This window comes from Apteryx rowi, unplaced genomic scaffold (assembly GCF_003343035.1).
Source record: "Apteryx rowi isolate R43461 unplaced genomic scaffold, aptRow1 scaffold_350, whole genome shotgun sequence".
NCBI classification, from domain to species: domain Eukaryota; kingdom Metazoa; phylum Chordata; class Aves; order Apterygiformes; family Apterygidae; genus Apteryx; species Apteryx rowi.
Genome location: NW_020449975.1, coordinates 259741 through 285981, shown reverse-complemented (window position 1 = coordinate 285981; position 26241 = coordinate 259741). Strand labels below are relative to the sequence as shown.

At 35.2% G+C, this 26241-nt stretch overlaps 1 protein-coding gene across 2 annotated transcripts in view; it reads left to right on the top strand.

Annotated features, from left to right (window-relative positions):
• RPGR (retinitis pigmentosa GTPase regulator) overlaps positions 1-26241 on the top strand; it is a 68413-nt gene that overhangs the window by 14912 nt on the left and 27260 nt on the right. Inside the window, exons 6-14 of one of the 2 annotated variants that reach the window (XM_026072798.1) lie at positions 640-789; positions 1269-1349; positions 8187-8345; positions 18555-18710; positions 19252-19376; positions 20426-20611; positions 21515-21677; positions 23001-23107; positions 25688-25771. In XM_026072798.1, the coding sequence (XP_025928583.1) occupies positions 640-789; positions 1269-1349; positions 8187-8345; positions 18555-18710; positions 19252-19376; positions 20426-20611; positions 21515-21677; positions 23001-23107; positions 25688-25771 (1211 nt within the window). The remainder of the gene's footprint in view (positions 1-639; positions 790-1268; positions 1350-8186; positions 8346-18554; positions 18711-19251; positions 19377-20425; positions 20612-21514; positions 21678-23000; positions 23108-25687; positions 25772-26241) is intronic. The other variant, XM_026072797.1, reaches the window with a different exon arrangement.

Here is a 26241-nt window from a genome sequence, read left to right as displayed (position 1 = left end):
TTTTCACCAATAAATATGCAGAGAGAAAACCACATGTTTTCTAGAGTTTTTTATCCTTTTTTTGAATCTTTTTTCACCTTTTTTGCTTCTTAATGCTGCTATTGGTATCTGTGTCAACAGAGGCTGGTCTTAATAAACCTGTAACAGCTATTGTGACAGTTTAAGGAAAGCAGAACACAGCTGGGCAGTATAATCACTTGTGAAGAGAAAGACAGACAAGGAAAGAATTAGTTGGATATGTACCAAAGTCCGAGAATCAGTTTGGAAGGAGAAAATGGTGACATGCCACTGGAAATGAGATGCCTTAAACTCACCACACTGTTGGCATAGTGACCTCTGGCAACTAAGGAGTCTTATACTCTCCATCTTTCTTGTTTTCGAAGGAATGTATCTACATAGTATTTCAACTGTTGCAACATTAGTTATCACTAGGTTTGCTGTGTCACTTTTGAAGAGAAGATAGCCTCTTACTTCAGACAGTTTTGTTGCATTGTGCTAAATATCACTTTGTGTCTCTATGATGATGACATTTAGTAGTCATACATACAGTTTATGAAATTCTTCTTAAATAGATAGATTAACTTTTTATTAGTGTACTTTTGGTTTTAAGTCTATTAACTTTCTCTGTCTTTATTTTAGAGGATGGACAGCTTTTTATGTGGGGTGACAATTCGGAAGGTCAGATTGGCTTGGCTAACGAAGCCAGTGTCTGTGTCCCTAGTCAAGTGGTTGTTGGAAAACCTGTTTCCTCAGTATCCTGTGGATATTATCACTCTGCCTTGATAACAGGTAAGAAAATGAGAACAGTAGTTAGTAGACATAAGTCAGTGGTTCTCAAACTGTTGTCTTGGCAAAGGTAGCTCATGAGACATTCATTACTTTCAAAATTAGGTATGTTAGTTGTTATAAACTCTCATGTGGAAGAGAAAATGATCTACATAGTTGTGTATGACCTTGGGAAATTTTACCAGAGACAGCTTCTCTAAAATGTGGTCCATAATTTATTTGGGAAACGCTGATGTAATCTATTATATAATTGTGTATTTATGATTGAATTAATAATACTGTGAGAAAAAATTGCAGTGAATGTTTTGCATTTGCACAATGTTTTACAAAAAGATATTAGGAAAAATGACTGTCTCACCACACTAATTTTATTTTCATGAAAGCTATGACAAATGTAGATTAATTCTATTTTTTCAATAATCCAACTTTTGAGATTATTGGTGTTTGTCTGGTGATCAAATAATCCTCTTCATCTTCCCTAGAAATGCAAATATTGAATCGACTTTTACTATGTTTTAAGGAAAAATTAATTCATCTGCCAGCACTGCAACATCATTGTCAAGGTTTGGTGTTATATCTTAAATTTTAAGTTTTGAAGTAAGTTAAATAGGTAATACACAAATCTGAAATTTATGAGGAGAAGCAAATGTTACCATGAGCTGGTCTCTGATCTCCAAACCAAACATTGTCTTTCTACCTCTCTTGTTGCTTTCCAAAGTGATGATGCCTCTCTTTTTTTTTAATAATACCAATGTTGTTCAATTTATCAATCAGTAATGATAATATTAAACATAAGCAGGCATGAAGTCCTCCAAGCCATATAGATTTACTTTATTAAGCTTTAAGGTTTAGTCCCATCAAAATAATTAATGATTTCAAAGGATTAATAGTTTTGATTGACAAGATTTTAATGGGTACCCAGGAACTACTCTATCAGATGATTTTCTCAGCTTACTTGATAAATGGTACTTTTGCACATACAGGATCTATATAGCTCTCTGAGAACATGCCATTAACAGAATGAGAGCTTTCTTGGGTGAAGTATTAATTAGGTGTTCTGCTGGTAGTTTGCCACTTTTATTATAGATGCTTTATTAGAATAAATGAACGAAATGCCAAATGACTGATCAGGATCTGAATATCCGTTAGGAAATGTACAGCTTCCTGAACTTGAAGTGAATAATAACAGATCCTTACTTCTAGGATATAGCGAGAAGGTGTGCATTTCACCTCACAGACAAGAGCTGAAGTGGTGACAAGACTACAGTGGGATGTGACAAAAGTTCTCATTATAAAAAAGAGGTGAGGGCAAGCATCTAAAAGCATGGAGGGAATAAAGGATGCCAAATGCTCTAAGGAAGTGGAAACTTTTAATGGAGGGAGATGAGAAGAAAGGATATGGGTAGCGGCTGAGTGAGAAAACTGGGACCTCTTAAAATATTGATAGGAAGATACACTGGTTATCACTTGTGAAGATGGGAGTTGTTGAACCTGTTACTGTTTAAACAGGCCTAGTTGTGAGATGGGGACTCTTAATTTTCAGCTCTAGTATCTGCAAATCCTGCAAAAAATGAGCTTCACTGTCCCTTGCTGAGACTACTGGCACACAGATGCCCTCTTCTGTGGCGAAAGGAGAAACATTTTTAGATTTTTTTTCCTTTGAGCCATAGTTGTTTGTTTACTTTGACTGATCCTTTAACTACCACAGAAATACGCTGTTGGACTTCTAGGTACTTATACTGAATTCATCTAGCTACTTCTATTGCAGTAGTATCAATGTATATCTAGATAGTGTTCCAAAACAACATTACGCATTTACTTTCAAGTGTACCACAGTCACACATTGTTTTAACTATGATGTTGGCTGTTAAATTATCAAGTTGGAAGTTTTACAAGCTGAGTCTGCTTGAGTAAGCCTAGACTTACTGTACTGGCTTCACTCCGAATAGTGGTTCGTCTCCTTAGTATTCTGCCACAGAGAGGTGGTAAAACATAGCAAACTAGGTAATTATGGAATATTTGGAATATTCACATTATAGGGAGGTTTAACTGCCAGTTAGTCATTGACTTATGCCTTGAAGCGTGTTTAAAGTTTTAGCTAGCCTGGGTTTTTTCCGTGTATTTTGATTGTATGATTTTATCTTGTATGCTAGAATTTAAAATAACTAGTGTCATTTCTAATATATACTATTTGGAATTTGGAGGAAACACCTGGAAAAAATGATTCTCTATTTCCAGAAATCAAATTTGAATAGTTCAGGTGAGTGTTTAATCTACATTACATTCTCCCAAAAACAATACAATATACCAGATGAACTTTTTAAATTGTGATTGCTATTATTTTGGAAAACACTATTAATAGAAAATGTTCAACATCTGTTACTTACCTGTTACTACAATGCTGTAAAATTACAACATTCTGACTTTTTAAACTTTATTTGTACTACAGAGCGCATCAAATAATATACTATCCTTAATAATAAAACATAGTTACAAGATATGTTGCAGGGTTGAACTGCTGAGCATGGCACCATATGGTTCCCTTTTGTAATGTATTTACATTTGACATCAGCAGTATACTGACTAATCAAACTGTTAGGAGCACAAGCATATCTAGGTTAAAATATAAAAGGTGGTTAGTGAGTACACACTAGAGTACATAGTCTGGTCACAGAGTGCCCTCTCCAGGGCAGGATGTTCATTAATAAGAACTTATCCAGAAAAAGAGCAGTGTACCACAGATTCCAGCTTTTTTTTTCTTTTTAATTAAGGGTGTTATTTCTTTGAAACAGCCACTTTTAAATAGATTTTTAAGTAGGTAAACACCTGTAAGGTGCTCAATAACGTCAAGTGCAATAACAGTCCATGAAAAGTAGAGCAGAATCTTGACACAAACATTTTAGTAACAAAATAGCACATTTTATAGAAATTTTACAGCATTTGATCATCTTAATGTATATTACAGTTCTACCAAAGAAATCCCAGTATCTAGAAGTTCCAAGAAGACTTGTCACCTTTCTTACTTTTGCTTTTTTGGAATGCCTCGTTTGCAGGTGATAAATTCAACTACTAATCATGTCGGGCACCTATATGCTACCATGTACACATGGGCCCCACTGATGCCAAGAGAAGTTGTAGAAAAGAAGAGCAGAATATAGCCTGAAATATTTTTAATTAAAAAACACTTCTAAGATTTAGACTAGACAGGAGCACAGCCAATGGCTAGCTCATTTCCATATGCAAATCAGAAAAATGGTCCAGTTACTCATTTCATGTTTGAGATATTGTTAATTGCTTGTCCTTCTCCTCTCGCTTTGCAGTCTTCATAGAGTTCCACTGAAAAGAAACTTCTAGTTTTTACTTTTCGGTCCTTCCTCTTTTGGACTTTTTGCAATATCAGTTTCCTTTTTCTTCTTTTGCATATTTAGGACATTAGACCCCCGTGTTTGAAGCATGTCTCACGCAAAGTGACAGAAAAAGAAATGAAAGAGCTGAGAGAATGTAGCAACACTGTTTGAGGCCACATACAGATCTTTGTTTGACTAGTCTTTGGCCACACTCAGTCAAGAGGAGACAGTTTTTCAGCAAGTGTTAAGCTTGGCAAGCATATATAGCTCGTCTGTCTACTGAAGGATCCCTTTCTTGGAGCCAGAAAGGAACTGGATATGTTGGATCTCTGTGGGTGTTTTTCCCTGCGAGAACTGTTACTATAAGCAAGGTTAGGCGAGATTCTTACAGTGAAAAAGTCTTCACAGAGAGCTTTGTGGGTACCCTGAATTCCTTTCATTTATTTTCTTTGTGATTATTTTTAAGCAGAAATTTAAAAGCTCATCCATTCCACAAACACTTCCATACACAGAATTCCTGTGTTTGAGGTGGTTTCAACAAACTTGGCCTGGAATAAATACTTCATTTTTTTTCTTAATTTATTCAAGGACTCCTGGAGTGATTAAATTCTTTTGTCTGCTTCACTAATCTGCCACCAGCCACATCTCATATCCTCTCTCTTCTGCAGTATGTGCGTTTGTCCTTGACAGCCAAAGGTAGTTTTCCGTTTGCTTGTCCATTTCCCTGACATGCCCCTGTGATCTAAGGTTTAGTGACACTGAACATGTTCCACCTTAGGGAAAGTTTAGCCTCTGAGAACGTGAGAAGATTCACATGAGAGAGGAAATTAAATAACCAGGTTTGGTGGAAGTATTGTGAACTGAATGTTCTTAAAATGCAGATGTGCTGCACACATATAGTTATACTCAAAATTTATCTGGGGTTGGCTGGATCCTTTTTATGCTTGATAGCAGTTCTTCATGATTTTTAGACTGCTTTTGCCCAAGAGGGATGTGTAATGTATTCAAAAATTGCTTTAGTAAATGGGTTTATCTTTGTTAGCTGGATTATTAAGTTAAAAAATGTAATAAATTTGATTAGTTTGGGGAGTCAATGAAAGCTTGACCATTTGAATCTGTAATCCTATTAATTAGATTGTGATTGGATTAATACTTGCTGTACAGTAATGTTTAAAAAGAGATGCTGTGGTCTCTTCAAAGAGAATTGCATGAGTAGTTAACTCCCAAGTGTCTTTTCAGGGTTTATCAACTTGTTTCTATGGCAGATGGAATAATATTAAAACGTTGATACTTGTCTTCCAAAAATTGCAGTCATGTTTTTTCTTCTTTCACTCAAAAGCAAGAGAATCCCTAATAAGATCTCAAAATGGGAGCGTGGACTCCTTTTGTTGTCAACGGAATGGTTTGGTTACAGAAACTGTCACCCTACAGCTGATTTTTTTTGTTGTTAATTGGGCTAGTGCTTTAGATTATAAAGTGATCCTGCAAAAAACTGCAAAGTATCAGTTGCTTAAGCATATTCAGAGCACTTGTGTATGCAAGAAATAAAACAGAAGATCAGACTGAACAGAGAAGCCTAAACACAGTCCAACTAGTTTAGAACTGAAATGAAATAAATTTTTCTGCAGCTGAGGTTTTCTGCTGTTTCTTAAAAAACACAGGTTGAAATGACTGAAGAACACCCCTCAGAAACAAAGAGTATAGAAGAATGCAATATAAGATATTTCTGCACAGATACATACACATACATGAACTGGGATAATATTATTGGTTTAGTTCAAAATATTTTTTGTATGCAGGAAAGAGAAAATGTCAGGAATGATAGAAAAAATAAGGATGACTGGGAGGATGGGGATACATCTCATGGTAATAGTTGGGAAATACAGTTGATATCCTGTTTCACTGAAAAGAATGTAGCTCTTCTGTGAATAGATTGTGGATGGGTGCTCTTAATGATTTAAGTCCTGTGAAACCCTTCAGGAAATTTGACACCAAATAAGGTTGTGTTATTGTCTTTCCCTGATTGCCTGTGTGTGCTGTTAGAGCATTCGGTAAAGATAATTAGTCCACTTGCTGGCCATAGTGACCTAGAAGCCTGATACTTCAAGAATCTGTGCCATTGTGAGAGGCAGAAGTGATCTTGGGAAATGAAACTGTATGGAAAAGCCTGGCCTTTTTTGACTAAGACAGATGCTAAATTTCACAGGCCTTTCAAGCTTTAAAAGTAAATACCATCAAAGTTAGGCTCTAAATCTTCAGTGGAAATGCTGGGTTTCAAACTTTGTATTGAGGTTTGGGACCCATTTTGCATTAAAAGCAGGAATTTGGCTTCTATGAAAAAAATGTCCTTATAGTCTTTGCTTGTTGAGTATGGAATAATACAATTTTTTGAGAGTTTTCAAGTTAATGGATAAGTTTATGCATTTAAATTAATTTGAAACTGAGGTATCTTAATATATAACTTCTGGAGTGATTCTTTTTTGTCCTGAATGAACTTAAGCGTAAAATCACAGAAATATCGCAGATTTTCTCTATAGTTAAAATTGTTGAAATCCTGTCCTCGGGCTTCATTTGAAGAAACTAGATCATAATTAATTGCCAGTTTTATTTGCTTATCACAGATTGTAGATGACAAAGCTAACATGCAAGCATACATAGCAGATCAGCATGACTGCTCCAAAATTACTTCCTCTGAGAGGATGGGAGGAGAAGTGCTGCTTCGTAGTAAAGACGTAGTAGTTTAAGAGTTTTCTCAATGCACCAGAGTCCTTCTGGACGAAGGTCCTCACGACAGCAGTGCCTGTGCTGCTCTGTTCTGTGCACCAACTGCTGTAGTGACTGTTTAGCACTAAGTAATCAAGAGCCAAATGCCACAAAGAAAATAATATATGGCCAGCAAAAGTCTTTCAGGAAAAACACTTTGAATTTAGTTTATCTGTTGGACTTACCAGATGACTTAAATGAAATTGTATTACTGACTAATTGGCCTATAGTTATGCATAAGGAAGATGCAGTTTTGCAAACTGAAATTCTTGCTCAGTTTTTATTCATGCAAAAAGAAACTTTTAATTGAGTGTATTGCTAGAGTAAAGCTCAGGAAGATTCAACAAAAATGACCTATTTCTTACACCAGTTTTGACTTTATCTTTTGAGTTTTTAATTCTGAGAATGAGAAAGTTCCTTTCCTGACTGCTGGTTTTGCCCAAGTTTTTATAAGCTTCAACTACTTTTAAACCATGTCCTTCAATTTTTAACTTGGTTTTAATCATTTGACTATTCTCATTTGCTTTTTAGAACATACATGTAGCTTCAGTCTTACTTACACTTCCATTCATAGGGTTATTTTAAATTTTTTTCATATTTCCTATTTCTGTGTATTTTTTGGTTATTGCCATTGCCCTTAAATTCTCAAATTTTAAGTTCGGGCTGACAAAATGGAAGGAAAAAGAAACAAAGATACCAGTTGTGCTGAGAAGTAAAGGAAATATTCACAAAGACCAACATTATCTTAGAAATAAGCTTGTTTTCTTATGCTCCATTTATGTGCAGAGGAGAGAGAGATAGATGTCTCTAATGGACAATTCTGAACACCTAAATAAGGCTTCAGCTTTGAAACTCTCTCTGAGCTCATCTGTTTTCATTTTCTATGGGGAAGAAAGGCATTTCTAAGGTTAAGTCAGCTTTTATATTGGCTAGGGGTTCATAGCTTTTGAATTAGAATTTCTCAGACATTTGTTCATAGTGCGATACTAATGACTCTGAATTCTGTCAATTTGTCTACACTAAATGCAGTCCTCTGAAAACAAAAGTACATTTTGTACTGAAGTATAAATGTGCATGTTTCCAAAAATACAGTAGATGGGTGCTTCTGATGACTGAGCTTTAGTAATAGAATATAAGTATGTGGTGTGTTACTAAGTTGATTAGGTACAATTATCCTATAATATTCATACCCTTTTCTGTTCTACTGATTTGTGTCTGCAGCAGCCTTGACAACCCAGACTTGCTTCTGAGTGCATGCTGGGCAACCGGCTCTGTTCTGTATTTTCACAGGAGATGGTGAGCTCTATACTTTCGGAGAACCTGAGAATGGGAAACTGGGATTGTTGCCTGAACAGCTGAAGAACAGTAGAGTCCCACAGCCTGTACCAGGAATTATGGAAAAGGTTAATAAGGTTGCTTGTGGTGGAGGACACACTGTGGTGCTTACAGGTGTGCAAATTAACTGGCTTTTTAATAGGCCTGTAACTTAGTCAGTAATCTCAATTTACCTGGAAGAACATACATCCCACTGAAATGTAAGATGATCAGTGTTTCTTTTCTCTGAGTAGCTTGAAAGTGATACTGGGGGGGGAGGGGAGGGGAGTTATATGGGAAAGCATCCTTTCAGTAATAAATTTCAAATGACCTTGAGTATGTGATATTTAGGAAGTCACTTTCCAACTAGCTGCCTGTTAATAGTGGTAGAGAGATGCATGTTCTATTAGATGTCTAAATGGATTAAGTATCCCTGTTGTAATACAGAGTTTACATGTGACTTTGAGCAGAATATTTAACATATGTATCAAACTATTACAGATAAAGTGCATTAAATATACCATACAAGTATATAAAACTCCGTACATAAAACTCATATATTAGTTCACAGGGCTGTAGGTACAATACTTCAAGATGAAATATGCTGTATATTACTAAACTAATAAATAGTTGTATGCCAATGATAAATTAGCTTTTCAAAGAGATAAGTGCTAGGCATAGCCAGCTTTTCATTTCTACAGATTCTAACCTAAATTGTTTTGTTCTTTTTACTGTTTTTTACTATATTTGTCTAGTCTCTTAAGTGCATTTGGGCTACAAACCTTCTTTCTGGCACATTTTGAAATATCTCCATGAGCTCATGTGAATGGGAAGTTCCTTGTGTGATTAGAACTGTTTCCAATAAGTTTACAGAGGATATCAGGGTACTGGAGTAAAAAGGCATCTGTCATGCCTTTGAGGTGGTGCCTGTCTTGGAAGCAAGGAGGAGTCTTATGAATAAGGAAGATAAAGCAAGCCTCTGGTCCTTCTGTGGGTGCTGGGGCAGTGACTCCGGGAACAGAGTATTCAGTCTTTGCTAGGGATGGAGGGAAAGAAGAGTATGAGAGCCTCCTTAGCTGTGAAAGCTGAAGAGTACTGCAGCACTGAAAGGCTTCGTATTAATAGATCTTGTGGTATAACAGCAAAACGAGTTGGGAGGAACTGAGATATAGCGGATGTGTATGGAAAGGATATGGAGTAGTGACTGAGTGAGGCAAAAGGGACACTCTGAAAAAAATCGTGAGCAGGGTTATACAAGAAGGGAGATGTTCAAGTATTAGGATGCACTTGGATAGATATGTGCATGTATTAAAAAAAAAAGTGTTTTCCAAAGTGAGTTTGTGTGTGTGTGTGCTTGAGAAACATATATGTATTTACATATATATTTATATGCTGAGATCTTTCATTATTTTTATATAAACGCTGTTTAATTTTTCCAATTTCTGCACAGTACAGATTACCCACTCAGAAATAGATACTGAAAGTGTGTGATCTTACTCTGACCTCCTTAAGACACCTTGATTCCAAGTGAAAATTCTCTTAAAATGATAAATTATTCTAGAATACCACATCATTTCCTTGATTCTTTCAAGGTTGTTAAATGGTTTCTGATATTTAACTGTTCCATTTTCACATTTTCTTTTCTCTGATTGGACTTACAGTCCATACAATATGTTAAGCTTTTAATCTTCTGAACAGGTCATTCAAAATGGGACAGTTTACTTTTTAAGACAGAAATTCCTTAAGTATTTAAAAGAAATTGCCATCCCATGCTAACAGTATTGTGACTTTTGTTGTATCTCAGTTTCCATATGGGATCATAACATCACCTCCAATGATTTTTTAGATCTACTTTAAGTCACAAAACAATGCATAGTTTTATATTGTTCATTTAAATGTTGCGGAATCTCAGAATAAAACTTAGGATGGAAGTTTTCAGAAAATAGTCTTCTTTTTAGTAGCTGTGATCGTCTCAAAGAAAATGTGTTTATTAAAATACTGTTTCATCAATGTGTCTGTTTTAATCTGATCTGTCAAGAAACTTTAACACCCTTTGCTTTAGGACATTCAGCATTTTTCATAATTTTGCCTAATATCCACAAACACCAAATCTTGCTCATGTTTAACATTCTACAAGTTTCTACTAACTAACATTCTGCTAGTTTTGTTTAGCATATGATTTTGGATAATGCTTAGTGTGTCATATATGAATTATTTTGTTTTCACAGTAAGCATCAGAGAAAGTGTTAGTGAATTACTTTTGTAAGAAATATGTTTTAAAAATTTGGATGGCGAGTGAGTAAAGGTAATATCTTAAGAAATTACAATGCACTTAAAATTCACAAAAAAGAATGCTAGTTTATTCCTAGAAATTTGAAAAGTGAGAAACTGGCAACAAAAAAGGATATTTTTAGGAAATACAGTAATTTGTCATCTTTGTTCAAATGTATTCATTGGCTGACTTTCCTAGATGTGTTCACAGTATTTATGCAAAGTAATGATATGGTTTTGAATGGAATTTAGAAGTTCCTAACCACTGTCAAAACTGAAACTACTACCATCTGACATCAGAATGCCTAAGTGTTTAATTCCTTTTTGGCTTTACTTGTCACTATAACAATTCAGACAGCTAAAAATTTTAGCAGTAATAAGAGGGAAAATCAAAGGCTTTAATAATTGGCTGTAATACAGAATTTGTGGTACAACAGAAAAAGAACTTTGGAAAGAATGGGGAAATAAGGTAGAACCTTATTAGATATGTTGAAAGTTTTCAAGAGTCTGGGCCTCATGAAAATACAACCTGAACCAGTTCAAGAATTGAGACACTCGTAGAAACATTCATTGTTACCTTCATAGTTTTAGAAGTATGAATGAAGGCATCTAAAGAGCCTGCAAATTACAGATCAATCAGTGTAACTTCACTAGCTGAAAAAATGTTGAGACAATTAAATAGCCTGTTGATAAGCAACTGAAAGATAACACAGACAAAAGCAAATAATATAAGACCAATCTAATTTCCTTCTGTCAAAAGGTAACAGTCACTAGATTTCATTTTCTTTGATTTTCATGAAACTTTTGAATAGTGTTGACAGGAATTCTGTGGAAACAAATATGGCACTATAGGCAATTACAAATTGCAAACAATAGCCATATAATGCTGTTCTAATAGCATCATAGGTATGTAAAAAAAGTTTTGTATGTAAAAACACTATGAGAGCTTTCCACTGTGTTGAACACTGTTAAAGGTTTCACTGGAACATCATGTACAGTTTGGCCATCAAATTTTATAAAAGCCATAAAATTATTCTGGAGTGTCAGATCAGAACAACAAGAAAACATAACTGGAAAACATAATTGTGAGGAAAGATCAAAAAAAGGGGGAGTGGGGATTGGTTAGTCTAAAAAGGGGAAAGCTAAGGAAAGACATGGCACCAGTCTTCAAGTGCATAGAAGGTTGCTTCTCGGAGGAGGGTAGTAAGCTGTTCTCTTTGTGAGATGTCAGAGTAGAACTTCAGTTGCAGCAAGGGTTGTTTAAGTTGGATATTAAATAAAATTTTCTCACTGAAAGGATAGCCACATTTAAAAATGGGCTGTATAGAGAGTTTGTGGCTATTCAATGACTGCGGTATCTCTATGATCGAGGAAGAGATGATAGTGTAGGACCCAGGGAAATCTAGAGCAGCCAGCCTGCCTTCTCTTTCCAGAAAGCAAGTTGTTTTTTTCTGTAATCTGATGGCATAGTTCTTACCATGGTTCTGCTACAGCCTTTCTCATAAATGTTAATCTAATTAAATGTCTTATATTATGTATCTTATACATTTCCTGTGAGCTTCTGGGAGCTCCAGTAATTTAAACAGAAAACTCTTTCCTTCTTTCCCAGCTTTCCCGACCATCTTGCTGGAGTCACCATCTGCTCATCAAAATCTGTTTTCATTGGACTAAATAATTGTAAAATACTGTAAAGGAAGAAAAGGGAGTTTGACTTGGCCCATAGATGATTTCCAAAATATCATCTTTGGCTTGTAATGAATTCTGCAACTGTATAGCATTCCTGTAATTATCTCCTTTCCTAACCCAAAATGCAAGAGCTGTATAAATCACTCCTTAAATCTGTATTTTTAAAATGTTAAATAGTCATCTGTTGTTAATCTGGTGGAGTGCCTTTAGGTTATGTAACAAAAATTTCTAAAATACAAAATGAAAATCTGATTGAGATGAATTGCAAGTAATTGATGTGGTATTGCACTGCAAGCCACTGGAGAGAATAAAGGCTGAAGTGATGTGGTAGAAAAGGTTATAGGTAATGACTAGTCGAGCTGCAAGATTGTGGGTGAGTTAAAACTCTTTTGGGAGATGTATGAAGAGGAAATAACAGTAGCCAATCCAGGAAATAATGCAAATATTTGTCTACATTTCAAAGCCTTTGTCTCTATTCTTCCACCAACATACAGTCTCACCCTAGCAGTATTTTATGTCATAAAATGAATTTCTCTATATGAAATCAGATTATCATTATTAGGAAAAAATTACCATAAATTTGGGGCCAGCAAATGTATAAATCCTAGCAATATTTTATGGGTCATAAAGTAAAGTTCTGCACAAAGAATTAGATTATCATTATTGATTATTATTTTAACCATAAATCTAAAACCAACCAATAGAGACTTTGTTTTAATGGTATTTGGTGTAATAAAATTACATTACACCAAATGACTGTTACAGAGATTTAGYTGGAAGATGTAGACTCAGATGACATCAGCGTTATAGTGAAGTCTCTGGAGGCAGAAGCTAGAAGTAGAACCCAGAGGCACAGTATAAAAACTGAAAAACAAATATAGTGAAGAAAATGTCATAGTAAGCAAAATCTTTTACTATATAAGATTTACTTGACTATGGAAATAGATTTTGTAATAGAAGACAAATAAGATAGAGGTTTAGTGCTGGGTTAGCTGGCAGTCCAGTGCCAGAAGATCCAGTTGAGCCAAGAGAAGAGGAAAGCAGTATCCTCTGACAAATGCATTTCCTGAAGATTGATAATTGTTGTGATAAGACTGAAAGTTCAGACAGATTTTTTTAAATATAATTCAACTATTATTAAATTGGCTACGACTATGAACTAGTGGTTCTTCAGACACTTTGAAGAAGAGTAGGGAATGAAGGAAATACTGTCTCAAGTGAAAGATGCTTTGTCAGGAGTGTTAACATACAGAAATTCTTCTGACTCGTACAGTATTTACTGTTTAAATATTTGGAAGAAGTAGATTAGGACACTGTAATCATATAAAAAGTGAGTGTAGCATATATGCATTATAGGCTTTGCACCAGAAACTTAACTTGGAATCAATATGGAAGTATATATTGCATCCTCAGATGAAGTAGCATGACCACAAGTTCAGAATTTTGATAAGGGATATAGCTTCAAAGGGGGTCAAAAACATTTATACCTTTATTAAGTTCAGTCTCCTAAATTAAGAAACTATACAATAGTTGAATAAATTCTGAATTTTATGTTTCAACTTATGTGGAAAAAGGGCACTGCTTAGCTTTAGTAACACAGTATCTATTGATACAGTTTTCATCTTTTCAGGGTCTTTCCAGTTTTCTGGAGAATGTCATCTCAGTCCTAAAAAATACTAAGTGAATTTCTAGCTATTGTATATTCCCCTGTTTCGTCTGTCTGATTTAATGTAGGAATAGGATAGGACACAATGTCATATGGAGAAACTGCTGTGCATCCTGGCTCCTTTCTTGCCATCAGTTCTATTTAGGACTTATCAAATTAGAAGAAAGCGTAATTCAGTTATCTTGCTGAATATGAGACAAATTTCTTCCTGACTCTCATACATGATTAGTCCATTCCAAAGCACTTCATTTTATTTCTTTTTATGGCTGATATCTATTCTGTTTGCAATTTTATATGCTAAGAAACATCAAAATACTGTTTGAAATCTCTAAAGCAGTGTATCAGAGTGAATGGTAGGCAGTATGCATTAAAGTAATGCATTTTTTGATCTGAAACTCCAAAATGGGAAAACCTTAAATTTTTTTCCAGAGAACAGAAAATTGAGCTATTGAGAACAATGACAAGGAAAAAACTACTTTTTAAGGATAGAAATTTTGAATATAGTATTAGAAACTATCTTCTTTAAAAATCTTATTGTTACTTTTGCCTTTAATATTTTACAGTTGTTCTAGAAAATAAACAAAATAACACAGTTAAAAATTTAATTGCCACGAAAGTTTTCTCTCACTGTAGCAGCACAAACTATCCATTTCGTGACAGTTTATCAGCTCATCCAAGAAGGTCATATCCTCATCCCAGATGATTTCTCTCGCTCAGAAACTAAAATGACACGCGTCCACTACCCAAGATTCTTGCAAACGCTTTCTACTGAAAATGAAAGCTCTTGGTATGATCACTTTCAAAAGAAATATAAGAAAGCAGCAATCCCAACTTCTGTATTTTTTCAATAAGCTTTTAAAAAGTCAAATAAAAACTACTTCTGAATCGAGAAGTTTGGAAGAGCAGAAACAGATGTTTGGGAGTGGCCTTAATATCTTCCATTTTTTCAGATAAGGACAGATCGTCTGGAAATAATCCTCTCTGTAAAAGGATATATTACCTCCTTTTATTCTCTGAAGGGAGGGAAGGTGAAGATACTTCTTCAAAGGAAAAAGTGAAGCAGTCCTTGGAGAATAGATAGCTTGACATCATATATAATATAGAACATTAGTGCATTAGTGTGTAAAATTTTGGATTTTTCATCTTCTGTCTCAAGGTTTTTTAAAAAGAAAAGAAAGTCAAGATATCATTTTGAAAGAGAATGAGAAGGATGAAAAACCTCTACCTGTTCATGACAGAACTAAGAGACTGTTGAAACCATGTAGGATTATCTATATTTATCAAACTATTCCTTAAGTCTGTATACTATTTGTACTGAAATCCCCAAATTCAATTTACTGGCTCTGGTAAAACTGAGTATTGTGTAGACAGCTGATTTTTTAGAGTAATATTTTTCAGTATAAGCTGTTTAAAAATAAAACTAGAATAAGAGTGAATAGCTCATTGACATAATGATAACAACGTAGTTCAAGGGGAATAAAGCTATATGGAGAGCTTTTAGAATATGTGTGTTTCTGTTATTCTTCTGGGGATTTTTAACTTTGCATACAGTTTTAAATAGGTGGGAAGGAATGTGTGGCTCTTACAAAGACTCTTGGAACTCCCTCAGTTCCTTCACCATCCTTCACCATAATATGGGTGTCATTGAGATTAAAGAGCAGCTATGTACTCCAGAAGATGCATGCAAACATGGAAGATGTCCTTTTGAACTCAGTTACTGGGAAATATCCCTGTTCTTCCAAAAAAGAAAATACAGGAAGTGAAGTAAAAGCATTCCCAACACTTTAAGTGCAGGAGATCATTTGGAACAGGGAAGCCAGTGGTTTCTGTGCAGGCTTTGAAACCACTTCTCTTCATCCTTCAGGCCCCCTTCTCATGGGAGGCTTCTGGGAGACAGCAGTCCCTTCCTCGGGGCAAGACAGGAATTCTGTTGTGCTTCCTCTGGGTGCTGTTAATGGGCTGTGCCTTCCTCATGGTTTGCTAGCACCACTGGAGGCAGTGCGACGCACTGCTCTGGCAGTATGTCTTTCCTCTCCCCTTGTACCACTCTGGTGCTGTTTTGACCATCCCACAGGAAACTAATGCAGCAAAAATCCCCAAACCTGGTCTACTGAGCTAAGTAGCCAGTAGCCAGGTGGACAGCAGAGACAGTGCAAGTGGGGACAAAAGAAATGGGGAGTGAGATCTGCCCTTCTGGTGGCACTGTGTCTCATCTGCATCATCTAACCATATCATTACTGGGACTGAGTACAGTAAGAAGAAGAAAACAGTGGCGCTGTATCCCCTTTTGGATTTGTGTGGTCAGCAAATTCATTTGCAAATTCACATTCAGAATGATAGAGTTCACCTCTAACATTTTATCACCAGGTCTATGAGATTGTTTTGCCGTAGACTTCTGTCTCCATGTAGTTATAAAGATAGCTTGGAAGAAATACCTCATTTCTGCTAAATGGGATTATCACTGAGGTTTGGCCTCACTTCTGCACTGGGTCCTGAATAAATGTTCTCTCAGAGAGGTAAATCATTTAAAGCTGCAGGATTTTTGTCTTCCTGTACCTTGATAACCAACTAATAAGCAGATTTTAGGAGAAGCAAAATTCAGGTCCCCCTGGTCTCCAGGGGAAGTGGAAAATTTCATTCTTCATATAAAGGCACTCCAAACTGTTTTTAGATTGGTCTGTTCTCCCCCAGAAAATAGGTTCCTGTACTTCAAGTTTGCATCTGGGAATATCTTACTCTAAACATGAAAGCCTCAACCTAGGATTAAAGATAATATGAAAAAAACTCCAACTTCACTCAAAATAATTACATTAATCAGATAAAGCTATATAATTTGAAAATGATATGATCTGCCTGTCTCCAAAGAAATATTAAGACAAATGCAGTATTTTAAAATAGAATTTATGGAATCAGCCATCCTGAGAAATCCATTTACTAAAATGAAGATGAAACTTCCTCAGTTCACTTAGAGAAAATTTCTGTCTTTCAGGAGTAGTTTCTTGATTCTTATCCAGAAAGTACAAATAACAGAAAAATTCTTACTCCTTGTTTTACTTTAAAAAGAGACTTCCTTCTAAGGTGTTGCTTTCTTGCACTGAAATTTCCAGTAGAGGGAGGTTTACTATTAAATTTAGTAGAAAAATGGCTTTACAAAATATTTTGCACCTTCAGTCTAAAAAAGTTTGAGACCATTGTTTTTTTCCAGTGAGAATTCATGACATCTTAATATGGAACAATTTTAAAAGGGGTGGAAAGGGCAAACTGTTTCCTAGATAGAGAATTTTTCCATATTTAGTGTTTACTAATTTTGGAATGTTTATTTCAACCCGGTTCCTTTGTAAATCTGAAAGTTCAATATAAATTTGTAAGTGTACTATGGTAGCAATATGAAAAGTGGTCGATTGTCTGCTTTGCTCTTTCTCTGACAGAAGCAAAAGATTAGTTCGGGAGAGTGGTAACCTAATTTGTTTTTATTATTTCTTCACTTTGTGGCTGCTCTAAGAATAACAGCAAAAGGATATTTGGTTACACAATATAAACTAGTTTTGTGGCACTGAAGCATACTTCGCTGTTCCAGTGACCTCATTTTCTGAACAAGAATAAGTGCTCAAAAAGCAAAGATCCTCCTTTGTTTGTCATTCGGTACATTCAGCTGTGGAAGCTCATTCCTCTCTTGCTCCTGAAGATGGTGACATTTTTGAGCTGATGGTATCTGTATGGCAGGAGTGGACAGGCTCTGCCCCCTCTTCATGATAGTGATGTAATGATGTATTGCTTCTGAGTCTCAGTTACTTTGGCTTGGGGCAGAATATTTTTTTATCCTTCCCAATCTTTCACAGATTTTCACAGCTTTTTGCAACTGTTTATTAGTATTTCTCTTGCTTTTCTGTTGTTGCCTTCTGGCAAAAAATAGCGGGGGGGGGGGGAATAAAATTCCAGGAAAAGTCTCCTCTTCCCAAAAATAATTAGTCTTTGAATTTCCCTTTTTGAGCATGACCTCATCAAGATTTCCAAGCTTCACAGTCTTCCCCGGTTGTGATGGAGTGCCAGGGATGGACACACCAAGAATCTTTATTGCCTTGGAGAACCTCACATTCTTTTTCCTGGCACAGACAGTCTGTTAAATGAACAAAATGTACAGTGTGGAAAAATGATTATTCTCTCACAAGATAACACAATTATAGTGTTGTGTTGAAGGCAGGGTTGACTTGGTAGCCAAAAGGAATACTGAAACCTGTTCTGCTGTTGTTCCAGTATTTTCTTCCACACAAATTAGTAGATTAGTTCTAGTTTAAAGAGGTTTAGTCTGTTAAATTTTGGGTCATGCAGCATACGTGTTGTAGGTAACAAGAAGCTAAGATGAGACTATCGTATTTGAAAATGCACATATATGTCAACATTGTGGTCTTGAATTAGCTGCAGTAAACTCCCATAAATTTTTGTTAGCTGATGTTATGTGTACATGTGATCAGTAGATCATTTTGCAGTTATGCTATATATTAGAAAATATATTGCATAGTCAACCATTCAAAATTATTTTCTGTATATATTTAATTTACTGCTTCACTGCTGGTTTCTTTTCATTTTCTTCTGTCGGTATTAATTGATAAAGCATTGCTTTTTTGATGCCAGTGTCATTTAACTTTCATTTTGTTAATAGAAAGCAGATTATAATATATATGGCAGCATATTTGTTGTTAACTTCTCCTGTACATTTTCAGAGACAGATGTATATACTTTTGGACTTGGGCAGTATGGGCAACTGGGACATGGTACTTTTATTTTTGAAACTTCCATACCAAAGTCTGTGGAACACTTGAGGAGGCATAAAATATGTAACATTGCATGTGGGGAAAATCATACTGCTGTAATAGCAGGTATGTAAGTGAAAAATTCTGAAATGCACTTCTAGTGACTCTCCTTTGCACTGAATAAGCTTTCTGTACAAAATGAGTAGTAGAAAAAGAAGGTACACACAGACTTACTATTGCTAAAGGTTGAGTGGCCAAAGCTATGTGGGAGTTAGTGAAAAAGCCAGATTGGATATTAGGAATTTCTGATTCACAGCCATGTGTAGTTCTGTACAAATTATCTCCTGGGGAACTGCAACCTCATAGTCATGCCTTGCAAACAAGTATTCTTGTTTATAAACCTTTGTTTCACTATACAATTTCTATTTTATCATTTTGGGTTTTTTTTCAAATTGTCTAGACTAACTCTACTCTAAGACAGTATTTTGTCTGAAAATATACATATTTTTGGATTGTACTCCTCTGTAGAGAGTCTAAAAATAATTATTCAGTTTTTACTTTTGGAAGAGGAATGTTCCTTAACAGTCTGTTGCTTCATTTGTAATGTTTTTTTCATGTTTTTCTATTGAACCTTTGTTATTAATAACATCCTTTTTTCCACATACAGAGAATGGCCTCATGTTTACCTTTGGAGATGGACGACATGGCAAGTTAGGACTTGGAGAAGAGAATTTTGCAAATCAGTTTGAACCCACTCTATGTTCTAACTTTTTGAGGTTCACAGTCCTTTTGGTAAAACTTTTGTTCATGCTTCTCAGACATCAAAATGTTTATATTTTTATGAGACACATTGTTAATGACTGCTGAAATCTCATTATAGAATAATTTTTCCTACAATGTTTAATTAATAGATAACAATAATTGGAAAAAGAAAGGAGCTTATATTTGCTTATCATGCTGCTTATTCAGTTTTGAATGTACTTGGTTTGGGCTGTACATATAGACCACTTTTTAGGATTTTATTCAGTAGTGCCATACTACGATGTTTTGGTCTATAGAGCTGATAGTATCCTATAAAATAAAATACTCATTGCTTTTAGATTGTTGACAGTAAGGGGAAAACTGATATCTGTTCTGAAAACCGCAGAGTGATGTCATTTTAATTTTAATAATTATACAGTGGGATATTTACAAAATCTTAAGAAAATTTAAGCTGTTGCTTTTTTAATCCAAACAGGATGAGAAAAGAGAAATAGTCTTTTCTTTTAAGGGCATTGTTTTAATCTATTTCCTGAGGATGTTTAAGAAAAATATCACAGAATTGCCAGTATCAAAATTACAAACACGACTCAGGATCTGAAACTTTTTAAAAAGTGAAACCTATGGTTTTATGTAATGATACCTTATCTACTGGATGGGTTTAGTACTTTGCATTACTTTTTGTGGGTTTTGTGATAAAATATCTAGGTTTGTGTCACTGTAGCTATCAGTGTTGTTAACATTTGACTTGCATCAAAATGAGCTACAATTCTTTTGAAAATCAGAGGAAATATCTTTGTTTTCTTCTGTACCAATAATTTGTTAAATTTTATTTAAGTATAATGTATTGTATTTAAGTAAGAAAGAATGAACAGAGATTATTAAGCATCAGTAATCGTATTTATGTATTTTTATCTTACTAAAGTCAGTAGCTAGATTTGAAGCAAAATATTTCCCATTTGACATTTTTTGTTTGTTTGTTTTCATTATCATTTAAGTCCCTAGAGATGATTGTAAGAAAATGAGATCCTTGTATTGATACATGCGTTTGAAATAATCAGAACTTTGTTTTTGTGCTGTAGGTCGCTTGTGGTGGTTGTCACATGCTAGTTTTTGCTGCTCCAAGGCCTAAAGGATCTGAAGAAATACTCTTAGAAGATTTATATGAAAACCGTTTGACCGCTACTATCTCTAGAATGAGTGTAGATTCATCAGTAACAAGCACCTTACAACGAACATTATCAGCACGAATGCGACGTCGAGAGAAGGTAAATTCAGAGCTGTTTAGAGTTGCCGTAGTTTTTTGCAAGAAACAAAATGACTTTTTAAGCTAAAAGCACAGCACATACCCAGCAGATAAATATCTCTCCTCAAAATACATGTTTAATTTCAATGTGTGAGAAGAAGAAGGGATACCTATCCTGTTGACAAAATTCATGCAGGGAAAAAATAGTTACTGGTCCGGTTTTACTTGTTTATGACATGTGAAAAAGACTCAGTTTGTTTTTAATTCTAAACTATATAGCCTGTTCCTTTGTGTTTTTAAAAATATCTTAGACATATTTTTAAAAAATGAGAACCTTACTCTTTTTGGTGGTCCCTCTAAGTCCTTGAATAGATTGAGCTAGTTCATAGTTTATAAAATATCAAAGGGGGAAGTTTCACAATCAGCTTTAAATGGTCCTAAGACCATATAGCTACTTAAAACAGTAGTTTCTTCTCCTTTATCTTCATCTACACATTCCCTGTGATTTCCTTGAGCAGCACAGAGATCATCTCACTTACCTGTCTGAAAACTAACTCTACCACAAAAACACAAAAGCTGGATTTTCCTTTATTTTGTAAAAAGGTGGTGATGCTGTGGATTAATTACTTCAATGTTTTTTGAGAAACTGGTATTTTTATTTCAAATAAAAGTCAAAGCTTTTTTCCCCCCTTTGTATATATTTTAAGACTCCATAGGATGATTATTGCGTAGAGACTACATAAAATATCTTGTCATATACCTCTCCACTTTCTAGGACTATAAACAAACAAAATGTGCAAGAAATTTTGTTCATAACATCAACTAAAGGAAAATACCTCTGCTAGGCATGAGAGGTTGCTTGTATTTTAATCTTCTCTTTTTGTCCTCAGAATTTTCTCAATTTTTTTTTGTTAATCTTCTAAAGGAAAGATCACCAGAACAGTTTATTCGAATGGTACAAACCCTGCCTCCACTGGGAGAAAACTTTTTAAAATCTTCATTGCATGTGACTAGCAACACTAGCCCACCCTGCTTTTCTGCAACAAGTCTTCCTAAAGCTAAACCTATGGATTTGGACCATGAAACAGGTAAACTGTCCCTACATTGTGCCGCTGTTTTCTGAGAATTATGTAGTTCGGCTTTGATCATTCATAAATGCTCAGTTTGAACATGAAGCAAAGTTCCAGTTCAGTCTTACTTCATGAGGCTCAGACAGAATACAGACATAAAAGCTGAAAAGTACATAGAAGAAATTGCCTCTAACATCATTCAGTTTTGGAAAAAGTGCTTAAGGGTTTAGAGCAGGGTTGAATGAAAGAAAAGGGACTTATAAATTGTGTAGTTCCTCAAGGGCATACAAATATGACTTCACAAAAATACTGTAAGATAGGTAACCACTTTCTCCATTTTCATAAAGAAAAAAAATTAAAAGAACATGTGGTTAGGAAACTTCTTAAAGACTCTGGAAAGCCTACAAGAGACGTTGGATAAGAAAGAGGTCTGCTAACTCCCACAAGAGCTTTCTTCTTCCCTTGGAAATGCAAAAGTACTGTTGACTCTCCATTATATAAATTAGGATATTCTAGCTAATGCAAAAGCCTGGATAACAACGATATTGATACTGGACTGGACTTTTGCAGACAGTCTCTAATGCAGCTGTGTGCTGCATCTGGGTTCCTGGGCATGTTGGATTTCCTGGAAAGAGGAGTGCTGAAGAGTGCAGAATGCACAATGTTTCAGTGTGAAGTGAGCTCAAATTGACTGGACAGTCAAATTCAATTTGAAACTAATTAATTGAGCTAGACTTAAGATGATTATTTATAGTGCTGCTAGCATGTTCATTAGCATTTCTGGTTCCAGGAAAGCAATGCAGTGAAATTTGAATTGCCTTTAAAATCTTCTTAGATCTGAAACCTCAAGTTTTATTCCATATGAAGCTGGTCATATACCTGCTGAGCTTGAGGTGGACCTGAAAATGAGGTAGGTATATTTGTATGATGCTGCATGAAAGCTAATAAACTCACTGCCTTTCCAGATAATGTGCATTATAGATAATAATGACTGCAGCTAATAAAGTGTAATTGGTACAATATTATTGAAAAGATTATCCAAAAGGAGCTTTGTCCCTTGGAATATTTATGCATTGAAAGACTACAAAAATGGTCAGAGATATACAGTGCACAGAGACTAGCTAGATTGTTGAACTACTTCTAATGTTAATGTAAACTGGTGGAAAGGAAGTGAAGTGCTTCTGCTTTGGCTTAGGCTGGGGGAATGAGGAATCTCAGAGCTTCAATCCCATTGCACTAAAATAGAAATAATTGCTTTACTTTATAAGAGTGGGATGTTCTGTTTGCTGTGTATCACTTGTTCCTGTAGTATTTGTTTACTTTCCCTATTTTATCTTAAAGAAAAGAATCATCAGAAAGATAAACTCAGTGAAGGCTCTGCGGAAGAAGATTCAGATGATGAAAATAATCACAGAAACCTTGGAGATACAACTGACATCCTAAATATGGTAATATATTCCACTAATGAATCTATAACTGAATTGTTTTTATACAGGGGAAAAACAAAGCAGCTAAATCATGTTTTAGGTTCTAGTACAGAACTTCTGTCTAGCCCAGAACTTCGTATGTGGTATCAAGAAGTATTGACGTATTGTTAAATGAGCATCTGTTTCGTACCATCATTATCCAGTGCTAAAGTTTGTTTTCATTTTCCAAGTAATATTGCAATGTGAGATTGAAGCAGTGCAGTCAGTGTGACCCCTCCCCATGCTTTAGCCCCAGACATCAGAGGAAAATTAGAAGGGGCTGGATACCACATCATGATCCTTGATCTTCCTCTTCTTAATGATTTCCAAGAAGAGAGAGAACTGCAGGAAAAGAAGCAGAGCACCGTCTTTTTCTGTTCCTAGCAGAGTTCTTTTCATGCAGGTGGATTGTATTAAAGGAGAGACCAAGATGCAGATATTTTGATTATTTGGTGATCCTCAAGCAAGTTTCCACATGTTTCTCTTATTTAAAAATTACGTCCACCTTATCACTTTTTCACCTCTCCAAAACATTGTCTTCTCTTGGCAGGCAGGGTATGTCCCAGCCCTAAACCAATGCAGCAGAAAGAGTGTTGTTTTTTTTCCTTCAGTGGGATGTAAACAACTCTTCAACTCACTGTGGACTCAGCTCAGGATATCTTGTCAGTTATGCTGAATGGATGGCATATTTTACAGGAATTGTTACTTTTTTGGGCAACAGTACTTAATAATTTAAAAGTCTGGTTGCATGTGCATACCATTTATTTAACATTTATAAAATTTGGTCTTAATTTACATAGAGACAAGAAAGAATTGTTTTCAGATATGATACACAAGGCAGCCGTCATTAATTTACTGAGGCATTTGTTTATAATATATTGCACACTTTATGTGCTAGACTTCTTTCCCCTTTTTTGTGTTTGTTCCCGTTATAAAGCAATTTTAAAACACTTATCAGAATGAAATACTTAGTCAATATGAAAAAAGTCTGTGTCAGGCAAACTTATCAAAATGGAAAGAAACATGATTGTTCTTGAATCTGAATGAAAATCTGTTATGGCATATCTCAGTTTTTCTGAACTGTGACATTTACCTTATTGACAAGCTTTTGAGCAGGAAAAGCCTTTAATATCATATTGAAGTTCTAGGGAGTCAGAAACCAGAGCTGTTGGTGCTCACTGTGTTGAAAGAGAATATAGTGGTTAAACCGTAAGCAGTTAACTAACAGCAACAGAGAGCATTATCTTGTCATTTGGAAGATGTGGGAAAGAGTGAAAAAAATGTCACTATACTTACCACCCAAACATGTTCATGCCTTGCCTTGCCTTTTACTCTTTTGCTTTATATAGAAGAGATTAAGGAATAAGACCCCAATGAAAATTTCTGCTTTTATGCTTCTTTGAACATGCTCTCCCAATGTTATGGTATCAAACTGGATGTTAAGATGAAGGGTATGTGATAAGGGAGTAAGACATTATATTTGTAGACGAAACTCCACAATGAGTTGGAGGTGGTTCTGGAACATGCTTGTAGGCAGTAAGAGAGGGCAGGGGTTGTCCATGTAGCTCTCAGTTTCTACAGACAGTGTAGATGTTGACATCTAAGTTGGTTACCACTGTCTCCCTTTATAAGCAATAAAAGAAATAATGAAAGTGAAATAGATGAGTTGAATGATCATACAGATTTTTCTCAAACTGACTGGGCAGTGGTATTAAAATGTTCACTTGCCTTATAATAGTATTCTGTAGTAGAATTGGGCTTTGATACTGCTGTGCTTTGTGCTTCTCACATTTCTCAAAAGCAGTGAGAGTTTTCTAGATAATCAAATAGCACCTCTTATTCAGGTTTTCATTTACTAATAGTGTCATAATGGAAATACCAATTGTCAATTTAAAACAGGATTTACCGTGATTACAGTTTCTGACTATATGGTTTCTTAGCCTTTTCCTGGTCTCGACAGCTCTTCACCACCAGATCTTTTGTCTGGCATTTTCTCAGAAGTCTCTTTCTCAGGAAGCTTGCCAATTCCCTATGCTGGTGATAGTTGGAGAATCAAATTGAGTGGTGGGAGATGGTGCTCTATATTTTTTTCTCTCATTCAGGCCTCCTTTTGCCTCCTCTGCTCAGAGAAGAGCAACTCACTGGCCATATCAATGAACAGTAAGTTTGAAATCAGTAGTTTAACCTCTAGGTCAGGGATTTTAAAAGTGGATTTTTGACCCAGACGTTCATAGCCAAAACAAAGTGATGTGCTAGGTTCCCATCACATTTAGAAATCTAATTTTTAGACAGTCATTCAGCTATCTTCCTTTTGAATGATATTGATGAAGATACACATGAAACTTAGAATGTTATCCTGCAGCTTTTTCTTTGAAATGGTGTGAAGATTTAAGTTACTTCGTGGAAACAGTAGCTTATGTTTAATTTAACTAGCAGTTTATTGGAAAGCATGTGGTTTGAAAAATATTTCAAGGTTCTCCAATGAAAAAGTATTTCAAAGTGTAGCTATCATGTCATCATTATGTAATCCCTCCTTATTAATTATATTTAATGTTTTATTAGACCTCTCATTTTTTGCAGACACATGTGATGGAATTGAATCCCAGTGACCAGTCCTTAAAATTATCACCAATCCAAAAACCAAAGGTACTGTAACTAATTATCCATATGTATACTCATGCTGATGTTTAAAACGTCTATAATTCTTGTATTATCCCTGTTCTTTATTGTTTTGCTGTGAGTTTTTGAAAAGCCTAGCAAATTTAATAGACCTCCTCTTGTTCATATTCTCAATATTAATCCACGAGGTAAAACTCTACGTAGCTGACTGAATTCAGAGAGAATTTGCTTGGGGACATAGAAGTCTACATGTCCAATGTAGTTTGAGATGAGAGTGTACAATGCTCCCCCAGTTTAAGGAACAGGAGACTATAGTATACAATTTGAAATTTATTCTGGTAGCAATATAGTTCTACTGTTCTGTTGATAAGAAAATATTTTAATTGACTCTTGGGACACAATTTAAGTAAAGGTTTTGTTTACCTTTATTTAGTTATCTTTGTTTATTTATCTTTATGTATTTACCTTCTATTCTATTCCATTCTATTTCACTCCTA